The sequence below is a fragment of the Lemur catta genome, chromosome 21, assembly GCF_020740605.2.
Source record: "Lemur catta isolate mLemCat1 chromosome 21, mLemCat1.pri, whole genome shotgun sequence".
NCBI classification, from domain to species: Eukaryota; Metazoa; Chordata; class Mammalia; order Primates; family Lemuridae; genus Lemur; species Lemur catta.
This window is the reverse complement of record NC_059148.1, coordinates 27,354,671-27,375,610: the sequence shown is the minus strand read 5'-3', so window position 1 is coordinate 27,375,610 and position 20,940 is coordinate 27,354,671. Positions and strand designations below refer to the sequence as shown.

Genomic DNA, 20,940 nt, shown 5'->3' with positions numbered 1-20,940 from the left:
GCAGAGGAATCAGCAGAGATAGCATTCTAAGGAAAACATAAGTGGAGGAGATAGTGCAAATCCCAACAAGCAATGCAACTGTTAACGGCATCATGCCAAGATGCTACTTTTTGGACCTAAGGTTGTAAGTCAACATCAGGCAACCTTAAAGAGATTCAGATCAGCCATTTTAATGGGTAAACCTTGACCACAATCTGAGCTGCAGTAGGGACACTCTCTCCACCAATGCCACTAATAAATAATGTAACAAAATGTTGCCTTTTGAGCTAAGATTAGAAGCTAGACTCTTTTTTTTTTTTTTTGAGACAGAGTCTCACTTTTTTGCCCAGGCTAGAGTGAGTGCTGTGGCGTCAGCCTAGCTCACAGCAACCTCAAACTCCTGGGCTTAAGCAATCCTACTGCCTCAGCCTCCCGAGTAGCTGGGACTACAGGCACGTGCCACCAGGCCCGGTTAATTTTTTCTATATATATTTTGAGTTGTCCAGATAATTTTTTTGTTTTTATTTCTATTTTTTTTAGTAGAGACAGGGTCTCGCTCAGGCTTGTCTCGAACTCCTGACCTCGAGCGATCCACCCACCTCGGCCTCCCAGAGGGCTAGGATTACAGGTGTGAGCCACCGCGCCCGGCAAGAAGCTAGACTCTTAATGATGAGATAAAATAAGATGCCAGTGTATCTTCGTAGTACTTCCTCTGATTTAATATCACCAGAGGACAATTTCCTCTGGGGTAGGTCATATTTTATGAAACAATCTGAAAACATTCTATTACCCAGTCATACTCGCCACCCTGTTAGTGTCCAGAATCAGTCATCTATCTCAGGAGCTATAAAGCCATTAAGGAAAAAAAATGCAAAACGTGTTACCCGATGTCTAAGCCAAAGGTATTGTGCACAAACAAGGTTTCCTTCTCTTAGCTGTAAGAAAATATCTTTAAGATCATCTTCATTATTCAGAAATTCAATCCAAGAACTACAACTGAGAAAACACAAAGAGAAAAAAAGTTAGTTTAAAAAAAAATTAAGGTTACACTTTACAAATGGATATCATTGTGCATTTTAACTAGTCGGTTTTCCTCATCATGTTAAAAGACAAGTTAAAAAAACAGTTCCAAAGATTACATAGTGAAAAGCAAGCTTCCTTCTTATCCCAGACCCATAGAACTCTTTCCCACAGCCATGTGTCTTCTTGCAGGGCCTTTCTCAGATAATCACCGTACATATAAACAATTATTTTTAATATTTATTTATCGGGTTTTTTTTTTTATTGAGACAGGTTCTTACTATGTTGCCCAGGCTGGATTCAAACTCCAGGATTCAAGCAATCCTCCTACCTCAACCTCCCAAGTAGCTGGGATTCCAGGCATTTTTAATTTCTAAATAAGTAAGTTTTTTAATATATGCTCTCTATATTTTAAAAATTAATTTTACATTATATTGGCTAGGCACAGTGGCTCATGCCTGTAATCCTAGCACTTTGGGAGGCCAAGGCAGGAGGACTGCTTGAGCCCAGGAGTTTGAGACCAGCCTGGGCAGGAGGAAGACCTCGTCTCTACAAAAAAACAGAAAAATTAGCCAGGCATGGTGGTGCATGCCTGTAGTCCCAGCTACTCAGAAGGCTGAGGCAGGAGGATCGTTTCAGCCCAGGAGTTTGAGGCTGCAGTGAGCTATGATGATGCCACTGCACTCCAGCCTGGGCGACACAGTGAGACCCTGTCGCAAAAAAAAAAAAAAAAAATCAATTTTAAAAAGAACAACTGAAGAGAAACAGAGACCAAGGATGCAAAGAGAAAAACTTTTGACCTCAAAAATAAATATTTACCTCAATCAAAATTAAGAATCAAAATCAAGTCTCTGTGGTATTATTTTTTGTAATAACTTTGTTTTCACATATTAGATTGGCAAAAACCAAAAATTGTATAACATAGTGCTGGTGAGTGAGAAAATGGGCTCTCTCCTACTCCATCTAGCAGAGTGAATACATTTGGAGGGCAAATTTAGATGCATTTACCTTTTACCCTAGCAATTGCACTTCCAGAATTTGAATCCATAGATATACTCAACACCCCTCCAGGAACACAAATTTATCCAAAGTAATACTATTTTTTAATGACACTCCAAACCTATATCTAATTCACAATCTAAAAATTTTAAATGGGGAATATTCATACCTGAATTTTTCTGGTCCAAATGCTCCATAAAAAGTAGTCAACTTTGCATGAGCCCTTAATACCTAAAGAGAAAATAATTTGATAATCAGAATATCATGTGTGACAATATTGAAATAAAAAACACTAAAAACTAGTCATTGCATTTCAAAAGCCTTATACACATTTACATTTCATCCCACATTACAGATCAGTCATGATAAACACAACTTCCTTTATTTAACATAAAACCAAAAAAAAAAAAAAAATGGAATAATGAAAACTTCTAATTACATTCAATTATAAAGGCACGAGAACATTAATTGTGGGTGCCCTTCAAAATCTGTTTTCCCACTGATTTATAAACGTTCTTATGGCAAAATCTAGCTGGATTACACCAACATTTACTTTGACCTAAGAATTTAAATACATATATGCATATGTCCATGCTCACATGTTTTTTGGCACCCTCATAATCATCATCATCACAGTTTGATATTTATTTGAGCATTTCACAGGTAGCAGGTACTATGCAAAATGGCTTATAGAAATTATTTCCTTTAACCTCAAAATGACCTTATAAGGTAAACACTATTACTCTTCCCATTTTGCAGACAAGAAAACCAAGATACTAAAATGATAACTTGCTCTTGAAGAAACACAGACCCATCTTGAGTGGAAAATATATTATGAAGGTACATTCATCCCCAAATTAACCTATAAATCAAATATAGTTACCTCTTTCAAGCCATCAGAATAAATAAGAACAGTTTTATCTTCTTTCTTCAAAAGCTAATTAAGAACGATAAAAACCACAGTGAGAAGAACATTTGCTATATTAGGATTTTCTTTATTTTTTTTTAACCCAAGGAACTTGTAAAGTATTATTATCATTTTCATAAAAGAAGATGGCTTTTCTGTGAATTAACAAAAAAATTATCTTTAAAAATAAACTGCATGTGACTCTGAGATGAGCAGTAAACAATAAAGAAATGACATATTTAAACAAATAATGCATTTTATCAAAATAGCCTGCAACATTTTGCCCATGTTACACCTTGATTTTAAGGAATCTCACTAGCAACAGTACTCATAGGTCACTGAGGGGAACAGCCTACTGCAAAAATGACATTATTTGCAATAGCAAAAAACTCATGTTATAAAAGGTCTATAACAGAAAAAGAATCCATTCTTTTGAAATTATTTCTTTTGCATAAGATAAACTAGCATGTGAAAACATTATTAAGTTACCCTCCACTTCACACCCTACTGTCCAAAAGAAAAAAAAAAGTGCTGGCAGGGATGTGGAGAAATTGGAACCCTTGTGCAGCTGGCGGGAATGTAAAACAGCACAGCTGTGGCAGAACACAGTATGGTGGTTCCCCCCAAAATTAAAAATAGAATTACCATATGATCCAGCAATTCCACTTCTGGGCATATACTCAAAACAACTTAAGCAGGGACTGGACTAGACATTTGTATACCCATGATTATAGCAGCACTATTCACATTAGCAAAAACACGGAAGCAACACAAATGTCCATCCACAAACAAACGCATAAACAAAATGTGGTATTTATATACAATGGAATACTATTCAGCCTTAAAAAAGAAGGAAATTCTGTTCTTTGCAGCAACATGAATGAACCTGGATGACATTATGCTAAGTAAAATAAGCCAGTCACAGAGGACGAATACTGTGTGATTCTACTTAATATTGAGGTATTATACTTAAAGTAGTCAAAATCATATAGACAGAGGGTAGATGGTGGTTGCCAGCAGGTAGGAGGAGGGGAATATGGGGAATTAGCGTTTAATGGGTACAGAATTTCAGATTCATGACATGAAAAGAGTTGTTGAGATTGATGGTGGATGAACATATTTAATGCAACTAAACTTAAAAATGGTAAAGATGGTAAATTTTATGTTTATTTCGATAAAATAAAAAAAGTTGGAAAAAAATGTAGAAACAACTCGAATATTCATCAACTGATAAATGGAGAAACAAAATGTAGTATAGCCATACAATAGAATATTATTTGGCAATAAAAAGAAATACAGCAGGGATACATGCTACGACACGGATGAACTCTGAAAACATTATGCTAAGTGAAAGAAGCCAGATACAAAGGACATGTCTCAGGCCAGGCACAGTGGTCCACACCTATAATCCCAGCACCTTGGGAGGCTGAGGCTGGAGGATCACTGGAGCCCAGGAGTTCTAGGTTACAGTGAATTATGATTGCACCACTGCACTCTAGCCTGGGTGACAGAGCGAGATCTCATCTCTTAAAAAAAAAAGATACATATCACGTGACTCCATTTATCTGAAATATCCAGAACAGGCAACTCTACAGAGACAGGAAGCAGATTAATGATTGCCTGGGGGAAAGAGGGAGTGACTTTATGGGTATGGGGTTTTCTGCTGGGGTAATGAAAACGTTCTGAAATTAATTGTGGTGATAGTTGCACAACTCAGTGAATATGCTAAAAACCACTGAACTGTACTTTATTTATTTACTTTTCTAGACAAAGGGTCTTGATATGTTGCCCAGGCTGGACTCAAACTCCTAGGCTCAAGCAATCCTTCTGCCTCTGTATACTTTAAATGGGTGAATTGTATGGGATGTACCTCAATAAAGCTATCATGAAAATTTTTTAATGGTACACATAGAGAACAGAATTGGAGGAAAAAAATGTATTTGGAGTAGTAGGATTATGAGTGATTAAAGCAAATTTTCTCTAAAAAAACAAACAAAAAACCCCCAACTTACCCTGGTTTTGGCATAATTGAGCATTTCCTGAGTGGTTTCATAGGTTATCCACTGAGCCTTCAAACAGTAATTCACCACGAATTCATCGTCCTGTTTTACAAATGCCAGACACAGTAAGGCAACCTAACATTCATCAACACATCAATCCGAATACTCTAGTATGTGACAGGGAAACATACCTGGATTTTATGTAGATTTTCCTTAGCTTCATCTACAAGGTTTTGCCATTTGGTTTGCTCACTGGTATCCACAGAACTCAAAGCTAGTTTCTCCAATATATCATTTGATTTTACCTTGTAAACAAGCTGTAATATAAACATGCCACAACAAGTGACTTGAAGTATGACAGTACCAGAGGATGACTTATTCTCACAGCAGCTTCGTGAGATAAGCTATTATGAAAAAAAGGTGAATCCTCATGCGGTCCAAGAATAAGGTTTAAAGAAGGGGCTGGGCCAGGTTAGCTCATGCCTGTAATCCTCGCACCTGGGAGGCTGAGGGGGGAGGATGGCTTGAGCTCAGGAGTTTGAGACCAGCCTAAGCAAGGGCGAGACCTCATCTCTACTAAAATTAGAAAAATTAGCCAGGTGTGGTGGCCCAGGCCTGTAGTCCCAGGTACTCAGGAGGCTGAGGTGGGAGGATCACTTGAGCCCAGGAGTTTGAGGTTACAGTGAGCTATGATGACACCACTGCACTCCAGCCTGGGCTACAGAGCGAGATCCTATCTCAAAAAGAAAAAAAAGTGTCACAAAAATAATGTGACAAATATTCGTGTATTCATCAACTTTCACTTAAAAAATAAAGCATATTATTATACCAATATAGTTTAACACTCTTCTTTCGTCCTCCCAAATAAATCATCCTTTTTCCCCCAGCCAGAAATATCCATTATTATTCCACTAATTTCTTTATATCTTAACTCATATACGTTTCTAAACAATACTCAGAATTATTCTGAATGTTTTAAAACATTATATTTTTAAAACAATAAATATATGAGTAGCTACCACTCATTTAGTATTAATAAATATTAATTCTTTAATCAACTACAATCAGGCTTTCTCCTTCATCACTTCTCAGGAAACTGACTTTTCAAGGGATATCAACAACCTCCTAATTGCCAAATCCTCCAGACATCTTTCAGCTTTTATACCTGATCTTCTCTGTAGTGTTTGAAAGTGCTAATCACCCCCAACTAAACTTAAAGTTTCTCCTTCCTTGGCTTCCATAATCCTATAGTCTTGTGGTTTTCCTCTTTTATTTCTTCCCAAATATGTGTACAGTCCCATGTGCTATTGCCCCCTGGATCACATCCTGAGATCTCTTTTCACTCTCCACATTCTACCAGAGTGGTCTGAGCCATTCCTCTGGAGTCACCTAATTCTAGAATTAGAATTAGCTCAGGCCACTTCCCAACTTCTTACCAGACATCCCTATTTCACTAGATCCCTCATAACCAATTTTTTAAATTTTAGAGATGGGGTCTCACTATGTTGCCCAGGCTGGAGTGTAGTGGCTATTCACAGGCACGATCATGGCACACCACAACCTCAAACTCCTGGGCTCAAGTGATGCTCCTGCCTCAGCCTCCTAGGTAGCTGGGACTACAGGCATGCACCACACCAGGCTCATATCTGATTTTCATAAAGAACTTTTCATCTTTTACCCCTAACCTGCTCTTCTACACACATGCCTCATTTTAGGGCATGCCACCACCATTCAACAAGTGTGCTGAGCCAGAGTCCTGCCAGTGAAACTTAAGTCTCCTTCCCTCCCTCTGTTTGATTACTAAGTCCCGCTGACTCTACCGCCTATATTCCTCTCTTATCAGTCTCTTTCTCTCCTACATCTCCATCCACAGCACTGGTTCCGGTCTCCCAGAAAAACCTAAGCTGCTTAGTATCCCAATTGACAATCGTACCTCTTGGTTTATCATTTTCAAAACAATTCTCCATCTTTCCAAAATGACAATCTAATCACGACACTCTCCTGCTTAAAACTTTCAGTAGCTCCCCATTACCTGCAGAATTAAATCTCAATCCTCTGCAGTGGACAGGAGGCCCTACAGCCTGGTCCCCACTTTTGCCTCATTATCCCTTTGGCTCCACTGCCCGTATATAACCTGCACTCTACTCCCACCTAACTACTAGGAGCTCCTGGAAGCATCACAGACCTCCCTCACTTATTCCCACTGTCTTTATACCCAGACTTCCCTTCCTCTCCGGGGATATCTGGAACACTTTCAAGATCAGACATGACAACTACCTCCTCAATGACATCTTTCCACACCACTGCAGGTCACTCTCTCCTTTAAATGCCTTCTTGACTTGGGTCACACCTTAATCACAGGCCTAATCACACTAAATTCCAATTCTGTTTTACATGTCTGTCTCCTCAGCCTCTAAGAAATCGAGGAATGCCTGTTCAGTGAACAAATGAATACTAACACATGAATGACTACCTCAACATCCAGTCCAAACTGAATGGCAAAGCTCTCAGCTTCAGCAAATCTGTGTTTGTGAAGTAACCGACTCAATCTGGTAAGTTGGAAAAGAAATTTCATTATTAACCAGGGAATTTAAGCTTTTCATTAAGAGGTAAGGCTTAAGAGAGAATGAGAAGTTACCTGTTTTCTGGTAAAGCTTCTGTAAGACATCTGAGTACCAAAACAGAAATCGAGTCTTCAGATAGTCTGAAAAAAAAGCTTTCACTATAAATGTGCTCATTTATTACTAATAAGTAAATTTTAACTGAGCTGATTAAAACAAAATATGACCTACGATGGATCATTTTTGCAAATTCCTTCCAGAAGGTATATGGTATCCTACAATAATAACAAAAACATGATTAAAATTCCAATATAAAAGCAATGCATTTATAACTACTGGAGTAATTATAGCTTCAGGCAAGAATTAGACATCAATGGGTTTTAAAACCATGGTGGGGAAACCATTTCTGTAAGGGATATTTCCATAGTCTCAGAATAATACCATATAGATTACTTACTAATCATAAAGGGAAAAATAGTTACAAATGGAGAAATCTTCCTTTACCAAGTGATAAACTTTAACATCACCAACAACAGCACAGATACCATGAGTTCCTCAATGTGATGTGGTTAGGACATAGTATCACCTGTGCAGTGTTTGTGCCAAAAAAGCTTAACATGAATCTAATCATGATGAAACAATCACACATATAGAAAGAGAGGGAAATTCTAAAAAAAGACAGGGTGGGACTCTTCAAAAAGGCCAACGTCTTGGCCGGGCGCGGTGGCTCACGCCTGTAATCCTAGCACTCTGGGAGGCCGAGGCAGGTGGATCGCTTGAGGTCAGGAGTTCGAGACCAGCCTCAGCAAGAGCAAGACCCCCGTCTCTACTAAAAATAGAAAGAAATTATCTGGCCAACTAAAAAATATATATAGAAAAAATAAGCCGGGCATGGTGGCGCATGCCTGTAGTCCCAGCTACTGGGGAGGCTGAGGCAGTAGGATCGCTTAAGCCCAGGAGTTTGAGGTTGCTGTGAGCTAGGCTGACGCCACAGCACTCACTCTAGCCTGGGCAACACAGCCAGGCTCTGTCTCAAAAAAAAAAGAAAAAAAAAAGGCCAATGTCTTAAAAGACAAAAAAGACTAGGGAACCATTCTAGACAACCACATGACCATGACAACTAAATTTGATGAGTGCTCCTTGATTAGCTCCTGGGTAATGAAAAAAAATAGCTTTAAGGTAACTGGCACAATTGGTAAAATTTGAACTTGGAAGGTTTATTTCATAATTGCAATGTATCAGTGTTAAATGTTCTAAATGTGATAATTGTATTGTAGAAGAATGCCTTCATTCTTACAAGGCACCTATAGAAGAATTTAGGGGTGACAGGTCATGATGGCTGCAAATAATTTCCAAACGGTTTGAAAAAATATAGTGTGAGTGAAAAGAAATGGAACAAATGTGGTAAAATTCTTTTTAAAAGATCACAATAAAAAGTACATAAATAAGAGCAATAGCCCCCCCATTATCATCTCTATCTCCTGTTGAGAAAGTTGAATAAACTTTCAACACGAGAAAGTTGAATAACCAGATGACTGAAGTTTTATTTGATTAATTTGCTTTTATTTTTTTTTTAATGTGAAGACTAGTTAAGTGTATTTGAGGACCCCTGTTGCTAAATATAGTTATAAACCTGAGCTCTATTCAAGTATTCCACTAGGTTCCACTCAGGCTTAGCTTAGTTATTCTTAAGATTTTTTATAATAAAGTAATTTAAAATATGCATAAACTTACTGTGCTAATTCCTGTTTGGACCAGAGAAGAAACACTAGATACTTCCAAAGAATATAGTATTTCCATTGTAGGTAATGAATAAACCAGGAGGTTTCTCATCTAAGAAAAATAATAGAGCAATTAATTTAGTAGATTAATATACATCTACCAGCACAAAACAGCACTTCACAATCAAGAGCATAGATTAAAACACTTGGTACAAAGCGTAATGCAAAAAAGTAATGTACAAGTAATTGTTACTATGTTATTTAAATGTTACATATAAAATTACATTTTATGTCTCCATGTTCCAAATCTGTTGAATGGAAATCCATATGCCTGAAGTCCATTCTACAATTTGTATTTAAGGTGAATGTAATTCCTCCACGACAAAACAATAAACACTCCAATAAACATGTTCTTACGGACATTTTTGATTCCTGAAATGCTCCGTTTAAAATGTAGAGCCAAGATTTATATCCTTTTAAAATGGGAAAAAAGGAGTTTTGCAGAATTATTTCTGATGTGTCAAGTTTCTGTGTAAACTAAGCTAATATGCTGTGAGCATGACTTAACATTCACTTTTGTATTAGTCAATGCTACTGCTTTTTTTTTTTCTGGTGCAGTGACTCAGATTAGTTAATGCTATTTCTAACACATAATATGGACAAGAATGAAATAATATTTTCCAATACCTTCTTATTAGTTGTAGTTGTCAGAGCTACTAATTTGAGATTTGTAATCCCTTGCCTAAAAGAGAAACGAAGCTTTAAGTAAATCAAATAAGGTTTTACACAATGAAAACATAAAATGTGATCTGTCCAAAAATAAATAAATAAATAAGCTTTGCCAATTGCTAGATACAAGCTAAGTTAAAGTGATATTCTTACATAAAAGTTAAAATGGATTTACCTAGACAACACTGGATTCCATTTCTGCATGTGATGGCCCAGACTGACACTGGTTCTAACATAATCACTTGGAGGTTCACAATCACTCACCTATTTGTTCCCAATGAATGTGGCAAACAGTGAATCAGTCCTTACTCCATCAGACTGTTTCACAGTGTTGTTTAGAGTGCAAAACATAATAAATGATCTGAACAAAAACCAGACAAGAAACCTGGTGCTAAGGGAAGGGAAATTACTACTAGCTGTAGTCATAATGTACCAAGTGACTGATGAAGGAGAATCTGCTTCTGTAGTAAGAAGAAACTCTTCTATGTGAAAAGAGGGCCAGTTCCATACAGGAGTTAGAGTGTAAATATCCCATAGACTCAGCACATTCTGCAAAAGAGACATTTCATTTACACATCTTAATGATTAAAACTTTACATTTCAGGATCTATTTTTTGATATGTATACTAAAATACAGTATATACGATAGTAACCCACTTCAGCCAAAGCCCTTGCCTTTGTAAGTTTGACAACATTTCTGTTGGTACATATAATATCAAGGGAAAACATTGAAAGAGATATATCAGAAACATACATCAGTATCAAGAACAAAAAGCAGATTGTCTATCAGCTGGAACTTCTTTGCACCTACAAAAGAGAAAGTTAAGATGTCTGAGGATTTTATTTCAGTGTTTCATATATCCATATTTAAATAGTAAGCTAACATATTAATATTTATAGAAAGGCAGAACTACATTTAAATTAATAATTCCCATTTTCATTTATTCCTGCCTTTTTTTTTTTCTAGGTGACCACTAAAATGTAAAACCTCCCAAAATGAAGAGTAACAACTGCAACATGTTGAGAACAACCATCATACTCATCTGGCTTGTTTCAAAGAGTGGTATGGTAAAATGGCCCACATGCTGACCCAAGTATAATGATGGGAAAATTAAAACTCACTAATAATTACCAAAAGTAAGTTCATTAACTCATTTTACCTTTAATAATATCTGTATCAATAAGGTTCTTAACTGTCATTCCCTTCTTGGAAGAATCTGGTTCCCATTTTGAGAATGCACAATCACCACTTCCCTAGAAAAGGGAAAATGGTACGTCAATTGCAAATTTGATTCTTAGACCTGAAACTGCCTCCAAGTAGAAACATGTAATTGTGCACATTACTAATTCCAAAATATATTTACATATTCAAGCCCAACTAGCTTTTATCTACCAGTTCCTCTTAGTTTCAGAAGAAAGTGAAAAAAACAGTGAACTGTTCATATTTATTGTTATCACATGAATATTTAAGAAAGAGTAGGCATATTCTGGCAACTTGTCCTAGAGACACAGTGAACTTTAAGACCTCTTTCAGTATTGTGATGTAAAAATAGTCTTTAAGTATTTTCATTAAAATAACGACAAATACTTGGGCAAAAATTACAAATATTAATTTTACATTATATGAAACCCTGGCAAAATATTAAACTATTAATAGACATGCACAATGTGAAAATCATTGCTTCTTTTTTTTTTTTTTTTTTGGAGACAGAGTCTCGCTCTGTTGCCGGGCTAGAGTGAGTGCTGTGGCGTCAGCCTAGCTCACAGCAACCTCAAACTCCTGGGCTTAAGCAATCCTATTGCCTCAGCCTCCTGAGTAACTGGGACTACAGACATGTGCCACCATGCCTGGCTAATTTTTTTTTTTCTATATATATATATTTTAGTTGGCCAGATAATTTCTTTCTGTTTTTTTTAGTAGAGACGGGGTCTCGCTCTTGCTCAGGCTGGTCTCGAACTCCCGACCTTGAGCGATCCACCTGCCTCGGCCTCCCAGAGTGCTAGGATTACAGGCGTGAGCCACTGCGCCCGGCCTAATGATTGCTTTTTAACATATAAATTTGGCAAGTAAAAATGTTGTAAATACTGTTATTACATTGAATTTTTGCCTATTCTTTGAACATATTAGATGTTTTCCCCCCAAATTCCAAGAAGTTATAAGCAGACATATTGGAAGTGACATCTAAATAGTTACTTTTCACAAATAACGTGAAATATTATACAGTAATGGTAGTGAATCAATTGCACTTTTCTGGAAATTCTTGTCCAGTTTCCTATTTTACTAATAACATATACTTGCAAGTAACCTAGCTAGCCAAAACCAAGAATAACATAGAATCACTTATGTGGGTATTAAAGACTTTTTACTCTTTAGGACCATTCTCTAATATTGAGGTTCTTAACCTGGCTCACCTCAAGATTCAAGATATCTGTGAAGCTAGATGGGAAAAAAATTTACATCTTTATTTTCACTAATCTCTATCCAAAACTGAGCATTTCTTTCACTTATGATTGCAGGCAACAAAAAAAAAAAACACCAAAAACCAAAAAACAGTACAGTCAGCAGTACCTATGAGTGTAACCAATAGTAATTACACTTTCTGCTAGATACACTATGATCAGTACGATTCTGAAATAGTGATATATAAACAATATTTCAAGATAGCTGCAACAATGTGATTTTTTTTTTAAAGAAAATCTGTGATTTAGTGATAAAGTCACAGGTACTGCTATGACTGTGGAATTTTTTGGTCTTTTTTTAAATTGTTTTTGCCCACTCTCACAATTGAAAGAAATTCTATATTTCAGGTAGAGACTAATGAAAATAAACACACAATATTTTTTCCAAGACAAAAATTTAAGTTTACTTACTGAGTTATTTTTATGACCTTAACTGTATAATTTTCCTGTTTCTGTTACATGTTTGTTACAAATTAATTTGTTATTTAATCAAACAATAAAATTTTAGTGAAGAAACACTTCAGGCAACCAAAACCATAGTTTTACAAAAAGAATTACCCCAATTATCACAGGGATTTCACTTGTTAAATCTCCAACCACAAGACTGAGACATCCAAGAGTATGATAATTTTCAGTAGAAATAAAACTGGACTTGATTTGTCCTTGTAACTACAAAGTTAAAAAAAAAGAATGTTATATATATTTTTACACTCCACAAAAATCACAAAAATCAATCAGTTATAAATGCGTTTTTAAATAGAAATGTTATTAAAAATGTTTTATCATGGTAACCAGTAGAACGATCTATGTTTACATTAAATATAATTTTTAAGAGGACAATATGGTTTTATTTTCTTACCTCTTTCACTGTATTGAAGTCTACATTCTCAATCGCTGCATTAAGAAAGAAAGAAGGCTAAATTTACAGTATTAATCTACAAAATAATACAAGTCACCTCTTTTGTGTCAAGGTGAAATTAAATATATATAATCTAGTTCAAAGAACACTTGTCAAGGCTGGACACAGTGGCTCATGCCTGTAATCCTAGCACTCTGGGAGGCTGAGGCGGGAAGATTGTTTGAGCTCAGGAGTTAGAGACCAGCCTGAGCAAGAGCGACACCCTATCTCTACTAAAAATAGAAAAATTAGCCAGGCATCTTGGCATGCGCCTATAATCCCAGCTACTTGGGAGGCTGAGACAAGAAGATTGCTTGAACCCCAGGAGTTTGAGGTTGCAATGTGCTATGATGACACCACTGCACTCTACCTGGGGCAAAAGAGCAAGACCTCCAAAAAAAAAAGACACCACTGGTGAGAATTCATAAGACAGTGCTGATTTTTCAGTTTTGCCCCTGACGAATGATATAAACCGTGACTACGGGTTATATCAGAGCACCGGTCAGTGCCTCTCTAAACATCCCCTTACCACAATTCTTCCTACTGAGGAGGTCTCCGTGCTCTGACTCTGCCTCTCCCATTCAAGCTCTGAAGTCTTGCCCGTAAAGTGTTCATCACTTCTCACTCCTTCATTCAACTGTATATCTTAAATCTTGTCACAAACTAGGACCTAGCAAAGGCCTGGCACATCGATGTTGTAAAAATGTTTGTTGGACACATACCCTGAATCAATTCCTCAAAAAATCTCACCTGGCTCAGAGGGACATATGGTCCATCCTACTCACTTAACACATAGTATCGATAATCGCTCTGCACTATTAACACTCAAATAGTCATTTCCATCTGCAGATTCATCCACCCTCTCAAAAAGCATTTATTATTGTGCCAGTGTATGGCTTCTGTCTCTGACTAAGCTGTAAACTACTTGAAGGCTATACCCAAATTATATTTCTTCAGATACTGGTACAGCCCTAGCAGAAGAGAATAAGTATACTCTGAATACATAAAAGTATACTCCGTATCAATGAATACAAGTAAACTAAAATAATATTCTTAAAGAGAATATTTAAAAATTGACTAATTATTAAATTAATAAAAGTAGTAACTATTGCTACAAATCAATAAGAATGTAGTGCATTACTTACCTTGTTGAATTTTTAAAAGGCGAAGATTTGTAATACAAAAAAATCCATTGTTTGTAAGAAGCAACATATAATAGGTACCTATTAAAATTAAATCAAAATCAGTTTCTCCAAAAGGCACATGGATATAAAATTTAAATATGTCAATTTGCTCATTTAAATTCTAATCATCAAAAAATGTAATAAGATAGATAAGGCTTACTTACAAAGATTTAGTAAGTTCTTACCAAAAACAATGTTAACTTCTTTGAAATGTTCATTAAAAAAAAAACTTTACTTGTCAGAAAAAAAAACCAAACCTCAGATATATCGAAATAAATTAAGTAAGGCCCAGTTAACATTTGTCGAAATCAAACTATGATAAATATGCTGAAACCTACAAAAACATTTTTTAAAAATGTCTCCTTGGTAGTCTATAGAACTCTCAAAACTGTAAAAATGAGTTTAGAATACTATATTTAGGAAAAGTACATATGTAAACCTCTGAAAAGAGCTAAAATAAAAAAATTGTTTCTTACAATATTAACTGCATTAATAGAAAAGAATTTAACTCTGCATAGGTAGAATAACAATGAATTTATAAAACTTATTAACCTTAACTTTGAATTTTTTTATTTTTATTTTCTTTTAACCCTGTCATTATGATAATGAACTTTTGATTATTAGTCAGAAGTCACTAAAAAGAAATTCAAGGAAACTTACCTTCATTTGAACCATCTTTCTCAATAACAAGATTCCGGTAAGTACACTTATTTTCATCATTTGCTTTCTGAACAAAAGCCTAATTGCAAATTAATTTCAAATGTTAAGATTAAACCAAGAAAAATACAATAAAGAATTATATTCTTTTAACCCTAGAGTTATCAGCTATCATTAGCAGTAATTCTGCCTATATTCTAAACATTTTAGTTTTAAAATGGAAAACTATTTTGGACAAGCTTATTGAACACCTTCAAAGCTTAATTTTTCAATTTTACATTTACTTTATGTTTCTGAGGTATGATTTTTAAATTTAATGTAAAAAACAAATCATTCTTTCAATTTGAAACACAGGTTAAGTAATGGTTTCCTAGAGTTTTACTTGCCTAAAACTTAAACAAATGAATACGAAAAATGTAACATCTTACGTTAGTGAGTAATGTTTGCTTTGACTTTACATGAATAAGATGTAAGTTGCCACTTCTCTCACCAACCAAAAGAAACTTTCCTTCTTGACACAGGCCAACCACATCCACTTCAGTATCTGAAAATTTCAAATCAAAGTTACAAGCTTTCTTCAAAAATGTTTATTTTCATTATGTGAAAAAAACACAAATCTTGTCATTAAAAAAGTCAACTATTATTTAAGCTGCTCCCAAATAGTGCAAAAAAGTTGTGATGAAAGTAAAAAAGAATGCTACTCACTTTCATTCAGCCAACAAATATTTATTTAGTGATTACTTACTGTATGCTAAGCATTGTTGTAGGCCTTTTGTGTATATGTGAGAATAATAACAAAAGATTTCCACCATCACAGAACTCAAATTCTAAGGCAGGAACAGATGATAATTAGTATAATTAAAAAATTATAAGATAAGGTGATAAATGAGCCTGACCAATGGGGCACATTTATAATCCTAGCACTTGTGGGCTCACTGTGTTTTCCACAGTATAGTAACACGAAAACCATGCAAATAACTAAAGTGTTGCTTTACCTGTTTCCCCCTAGATTTATTGAGAGAAAAGATCATCTCAGTATGCTCTGACTCTAGTGCTGAGCACAAAAAAGGCACTCAAGATTAATTTCTTGAAATTAGTTTAATTTCAATTCTTAGAAATAGTAAAGAAGAGGCAATCCAGTAGAAATTGGTAGCAAGGTGTATTTGACTTCCCATTTATTTTATTTCATTACATTAGACTTACCAAATATAAGATGCAATTGAAGTGATCTACAAATACTGTCAAGCAGTATCACTGATTGGTCTGCTACAATAATAAACCCATCACTTAAGCTGCATGCTTGTATCTTTGGATTTAATGAGGCCTGTGAGAGGGAAAAGTATGACTAAAATTAAAACATTTTTATACAAATTTAACAATACTTATCAATAGTATTGGGATCATAATCCCAAACACCCAACTTTAAAACTCGGTGTGACAGGCCTTTTTTCTTTAGCCCACCTATCTAATTAGTCATCAAGTTTTTCTTTGCATAGTATATCTTGAATCCATCCAGGGTCTTATGTAGGAAGCTGAAGAAGAAGAAGAAGAAGAAAGTTGGCTGGGCATGGTGGCTCACGCCTGTAATCCTAGCACTCTGAGAGGTCAAGGTGGGAGGATCACTTGAGGCCGGGAGTTCAAGACCAGCCTGAGCAACAGTGAGACCCCATCTCTACAAAAAAATAAAAAAACTAGCCAGGTATGGTGGTGCACACCTGTAGTCCCAGCTACTTGGGATGCTGAGGCAGGAGGATCGCTTGAGCCCAGGAGTTTGAGGTTGCAGTGAGCTATTACGACACCACTGCACACCAGCCTGGGTGAAAAAGCCAGACTCTGTCTCAAAAAAAGAAAAAGGAAGAAGAAAGTTAAAATGTAGAAAGAAATTCATGGGAAGGATAAACTTCAAATTCAGCAGGGTGCTTAACTCAGGGGTGAGGTACAGGAGGATCATGGGATCAGGCTGGGACCCCCCGCCCCCCGCCAGAGCCTTAAAATCTATTAGTAATGTTTTAGTTCCTAAGCTAGTGGTAGTTATTCTTTGTATCAATTTATATACATTTTGTAAGTGCTAAATGTCAAGAGGAGCTATGAAAATTTCAATTTTGAAAATACTGATCCTAAGATGATGGAGGAGAAATTCAGATGGGAATCTCTAGCAATACGAAACTGAATTCCTTGAGAAAGTGCTATATTCATTCACAAAACAGGCCTACTAAGCATTTGGTAGAAATTTTGTGAAAGAAACAGTCTGTGTCACAATCATTACCTTTTCAGAGGAGATCTTCACTAGCAGATCTACTTGATATAAAGCAGTTCCATGTTCTTTTCTTGAACCAACACTCAGGTACCCACTTCCTGTATCATCATTTGTTAGCAGTTCAATATCATTCCACATGTTTTTGAGACTATCTTCCTGAGTCAGGAGCCACTGTCTTTCCTGTGACAACATGTAAGATTAGAGACCAAATTATCTTGTTGCATATAATCCAACTCCTTGGGAAATGAAAAAGCTCACTCAAAAAACAAAAACAAGCCAGGCACAGCAGCTCATGTCTGTAACCCCAGCACTTTGAGAGGCTGAGGTGGGAGGATCACTTGATGTGAGGAATTCAAGACCAGCCTGAGTAACATAGGGAGACCCCATCTCTACAAAAAATAAAAAATTAGCCAAGCATAGTGGCATATGCCTACTCAGGAGGCTGAGCTGGTATGATCACTTGAGCCCAGGAGTTCAAGGCTGCAGTGAGCTATGATCACGCCCCTGTACTCTAGCCTGGGCAACAGAACAAGATCCTGTCTCCAAAAAAAACAAAAAAACTACTATCAACACATAAAGACTTCTTTGTCTTCATGCTATTTCTGTGGTCAATAAACATTTTGGGCCAGTAAGATAAATGGAACTAGAGCTATGATTATCACCAGAGAACAACATATTAGTTTACACAAACAATTCTAATCTTAACAGTGTGTCTTAGAGCTCCCAATACTTTGTGTGCCTAGCTTGAAATCATATCAAATTTTTATTTGAAATAAACCTTTAATCAGTATAGCAACAAAGAATGTAGGCTCTGAAGTCAGACTGTCTGGGATATCTTATGATGGAAGGATTCCAGATGAACTTTAAAAAAATGTCCATTAATGTTTTTATAATATTACTATATAATAAATAAAAATGATACAGGGAGGAGGAAGAAACTGGATTAGGTTTCTGGACCAAAGACAACACTTGAAACCTTAAGAGAGTCACTTAACCATCTCAATAGCAAAGATTTACTTGACTCATATCATCTGTAGTCTAAATGAGAACAGAATACTGAAGAAAAGCAATCCCTGGATCAAGACTAATGGGGAACAATAACAAAATAATTACAATTGTTTCGATAGATGTTACAAGAATTATGTTTTAAAATCTATAGGAGGTAGGGAGGGGACAAAATAAGAAAAAAAATAAAATCTATAGGAGGTATAGCATAGGGAAGGTACAATTTCTGACTTGGTACTCTTTCACAATTTGTCAGTTGTCCTTGGGCAAGCAACTTAAATTTTCTCTTCCTTGGTTCTCTACTCTATAAAATGGGAATATACAGTTGACCCTTCATATCTGTGGGTTCCACATCCCTGAATTCAACCAATAGGCATATCAAAAATATTCAAAAAGGGCATATGCAGTGGCTCATGCCTATAATCCTAGCACTTTGGCTGAAGTGGGAGGATCACTTGAGGCCAGGAGTTTGAGACCAGCCTGGGCAAAGTAGCAAGACTCAATTGCTACAAAAAAATTTTTTAAAAAAATTAGCCAGGCATAGTGGCACTCACTTGTAGTCCCAGCTACTGGGAAGGCTGAGGCAGGAAGACAGCAAGAGGCCAGCAGTTTAGGGTTGCAGTGAGCTATGATGATGCCACTACACTCTAGCCTGGGCAACAGAGTTAGACCCTGTCACAAAAAAAAATTACATCTGTACTGAACATGTAGACTTTTTTTCTTGTCCTTATTCCCTAAATAACACAATATAGTCATTTACATAGCATTTACATTGTATTTGGTATTATAAGTCATCTAGAAACGATTTAAAGTGTAAGGGAGGGTATGCATAGGTTATGTGCAAATATCATACTATGCCATTTTAGATCAGGGATGTGAGCATCCAAGGATTTTAGTATTTGTGGGAGATCCTGGAACCAATTCCCTGTGAGTACTGACACCAGGGAATGACTGTAGCTGTAACCCACCTAAAAGGGTTAAGTTTTAACTCAAGGGTTGAGTTTAACCCAGCACAATGCTTGGCTCATGGCAAACACTCAATCTTAAGTGTTAGCAAGCAACACCTGGGTTGGGAATTTAAGGTCATAGGAGTTTTTCAAATATAGGAAAAGATTTTTTCCTAAGAGCATAAGCAAGAGTACAGAAATAAATAAAACTTTAGAAGAACCGAGAATCATTTTAGTGCCTGGTGTTTCAGTGGGAGTTGGAGGAGATTAAGATAGGAGGGACAGGTTGGAGTGAATATTTTACGGGTTTCAGTTTCCCACAACTGCAAAACACAAAATTATTATCAACTTCCCAGGGCTGCCACACTCTTTCATTCAACAAATGTTTATTAAGTGCCTACTATGTGCCAGGCACTTTTCTAAGAGCTGGGAACGTAATTGTGAACCAGTCACAAAATGTCTTTGCCATTATGAAGTTTATATTCTCGTGAGAAGGACAAAAACAAAATAAACAATATGTATTGAGCGTTTATTGCGCACCCCGCAGTTCTGAACATTTACTCGTTTAATCTGCACAGCCTATTTTACAGCTGAAGAACACAAGTCAGGGATGAAATAATTGACCAAGGTCACCTAAAGCAAGTAAGTAGCATGAATAGAGTAAATGGATTCAAATCTACACTTGCTTAACTGTTATACCGCCTCCCTACAAAAATAAATACATAAACGCACAAATAATTACAAAAAGCCCTAAATGTTTTTAAGGAAACAGTGATCAGATGGATGGGGGAAGAGTCGCTTAAGAAGATCTTCATTGGGAAAGGAAAGAGGTGACATCTGAGCTGAGACCTGAGTAATAAGCCAACTCTGCAAAGCTCAGGCGGAACACACGTAGGCAGCGGGAACAGAGTGCAAAGGCTCAGAGGTTGGAAAGAGTTTGGGGCTGCTGCCAGGTCAAAGCAAGAGCGCAAGATAGTGAGGGACAAGCAAGTGGAGCCAAATGAAACCTCGACATCAGGCTTGAATTTTATTCTCAGTGCGGGGGATGGCGAAGGATAGCAAGCCGATAGTGACACGGTTTGATAGACATTTTGAGATCACCCTGGCTGCGGCGTGGAGAACAGATTAGCGAATATGAGCTAATAAGCGAGATGAAACACTTCTAGGCCTGCATATAAACGCTCTCAGCTGGACATCGCCGCCAGCCAAGAACCGACTCCAACCTCTCTGAAGCTGAGGCTGCTCCAACCTGAGACCACCCCCCTGCTCCCCAGAGCAGCGCAGGTCCCCCTCCTCACCTCCAACTGAAGAAACTTAAGAGGAACACTCAAGTACTTCACACTTCCTCCTGATTCACACAACCGCCTCTAATCTCTTTAGGGTTCCATCCCACAGGTTTAAATTGGCGGGAGAACACCAAGCCCAACCTCTTTTACGGCGGCCGGAGGAGGCCAAGATTAATCTAGAGTCGAAATAGGAAGTCGCCCCACCCTGAATTCCGCCCATTTCGATCGCCCGGCTGTGCATTATAGGCTGTATTCTTGGTCCCGCCCCTTTCGCTGGCCTTACACGCCCCCTTTGAAAGAACAACCAATCACCGCCTCGAAAGGCGTTGT

The 20,940-nt window shown here is 36.8% G+C and overlaps 1 protein-coding gene across 3 annotated transcripts in view; it reads right to left on the bottom strand.

The window, feature by feature from the left end:
• Window positions 1-20,710, bottom strand: part of KNTC1 (kinetochore associated 1) — a 63,428-nt gene extending 42,718 nt beyond the window's left edge. For 2 of the 3 annotated variants that reach the window (XR_006730739.1, XM_045534912.1), the window contains exons 1-14: window positions 12,935-12,975; window positions 11,077-11,170; window positions 10,671-10,723; window positions 10,350-10,465; window positions 9,875-9,929; window positions 9,201-9,299; window positions 7,698-7,741; window positions 7,544-7,609; window positions 7,379-7,454; window positions 5,097-5,222; window positions 4,918-5,007; window positions 2,882-2,935; window positions 2,168-2,229; window positions 864-975 (exon numbers count right to left, since the gene is read on the bottom strand). Coding sequence is in view for 2 of the 3 variants with exons in the window: in XM_045534912.1 (XP_045390868.1) it covers window positions 864-975; window positions 2,168-2,229; window positions 2,882-2,935; window positions 4,918-5,007; window positions 5,097-5,222; window positions 7,379-7,454; window positions 7,544-7,609; window positions 7,698-7,741; window positions 9,201-9,299; window positions 9,875-9,929; window positions 10,350-10,465; window positions 10,671-10,723; window positions 11,077-11,116 (993 nt within the window). In the remaining variant the exon portion in view is untranslated. Of the gene's footprint in view, window positions 1-863; window positions 976-2,167; window positions 2,230-2,881; window positions 2,936-4,917; window positions 5,008-5,096; window positions 5,223-7,378; window positions 7,455-7,543; window positions 7,610-7,697; window positions 7,742-9,200; window positions 9,300-9,874; window positions 9,930-10,349; window positions 10,466-10,670; window positions 10,724-11,076; window positions 11,171-12,934; window positions 13,046-13,235; window positions 13,271-14,419; window positions 14,498-15,118; window positions 15,198-15,543; window positions 15,660-16,318; window positions 16,440-17,381; window positions 17,553-20,622 lie in introns of those variants that run through there. The other variant, XM_045534913.1, reaches the window with a different exon arrangement.
• Window positions 20,711-20,940: the final 230 nt, after the last annotated feature.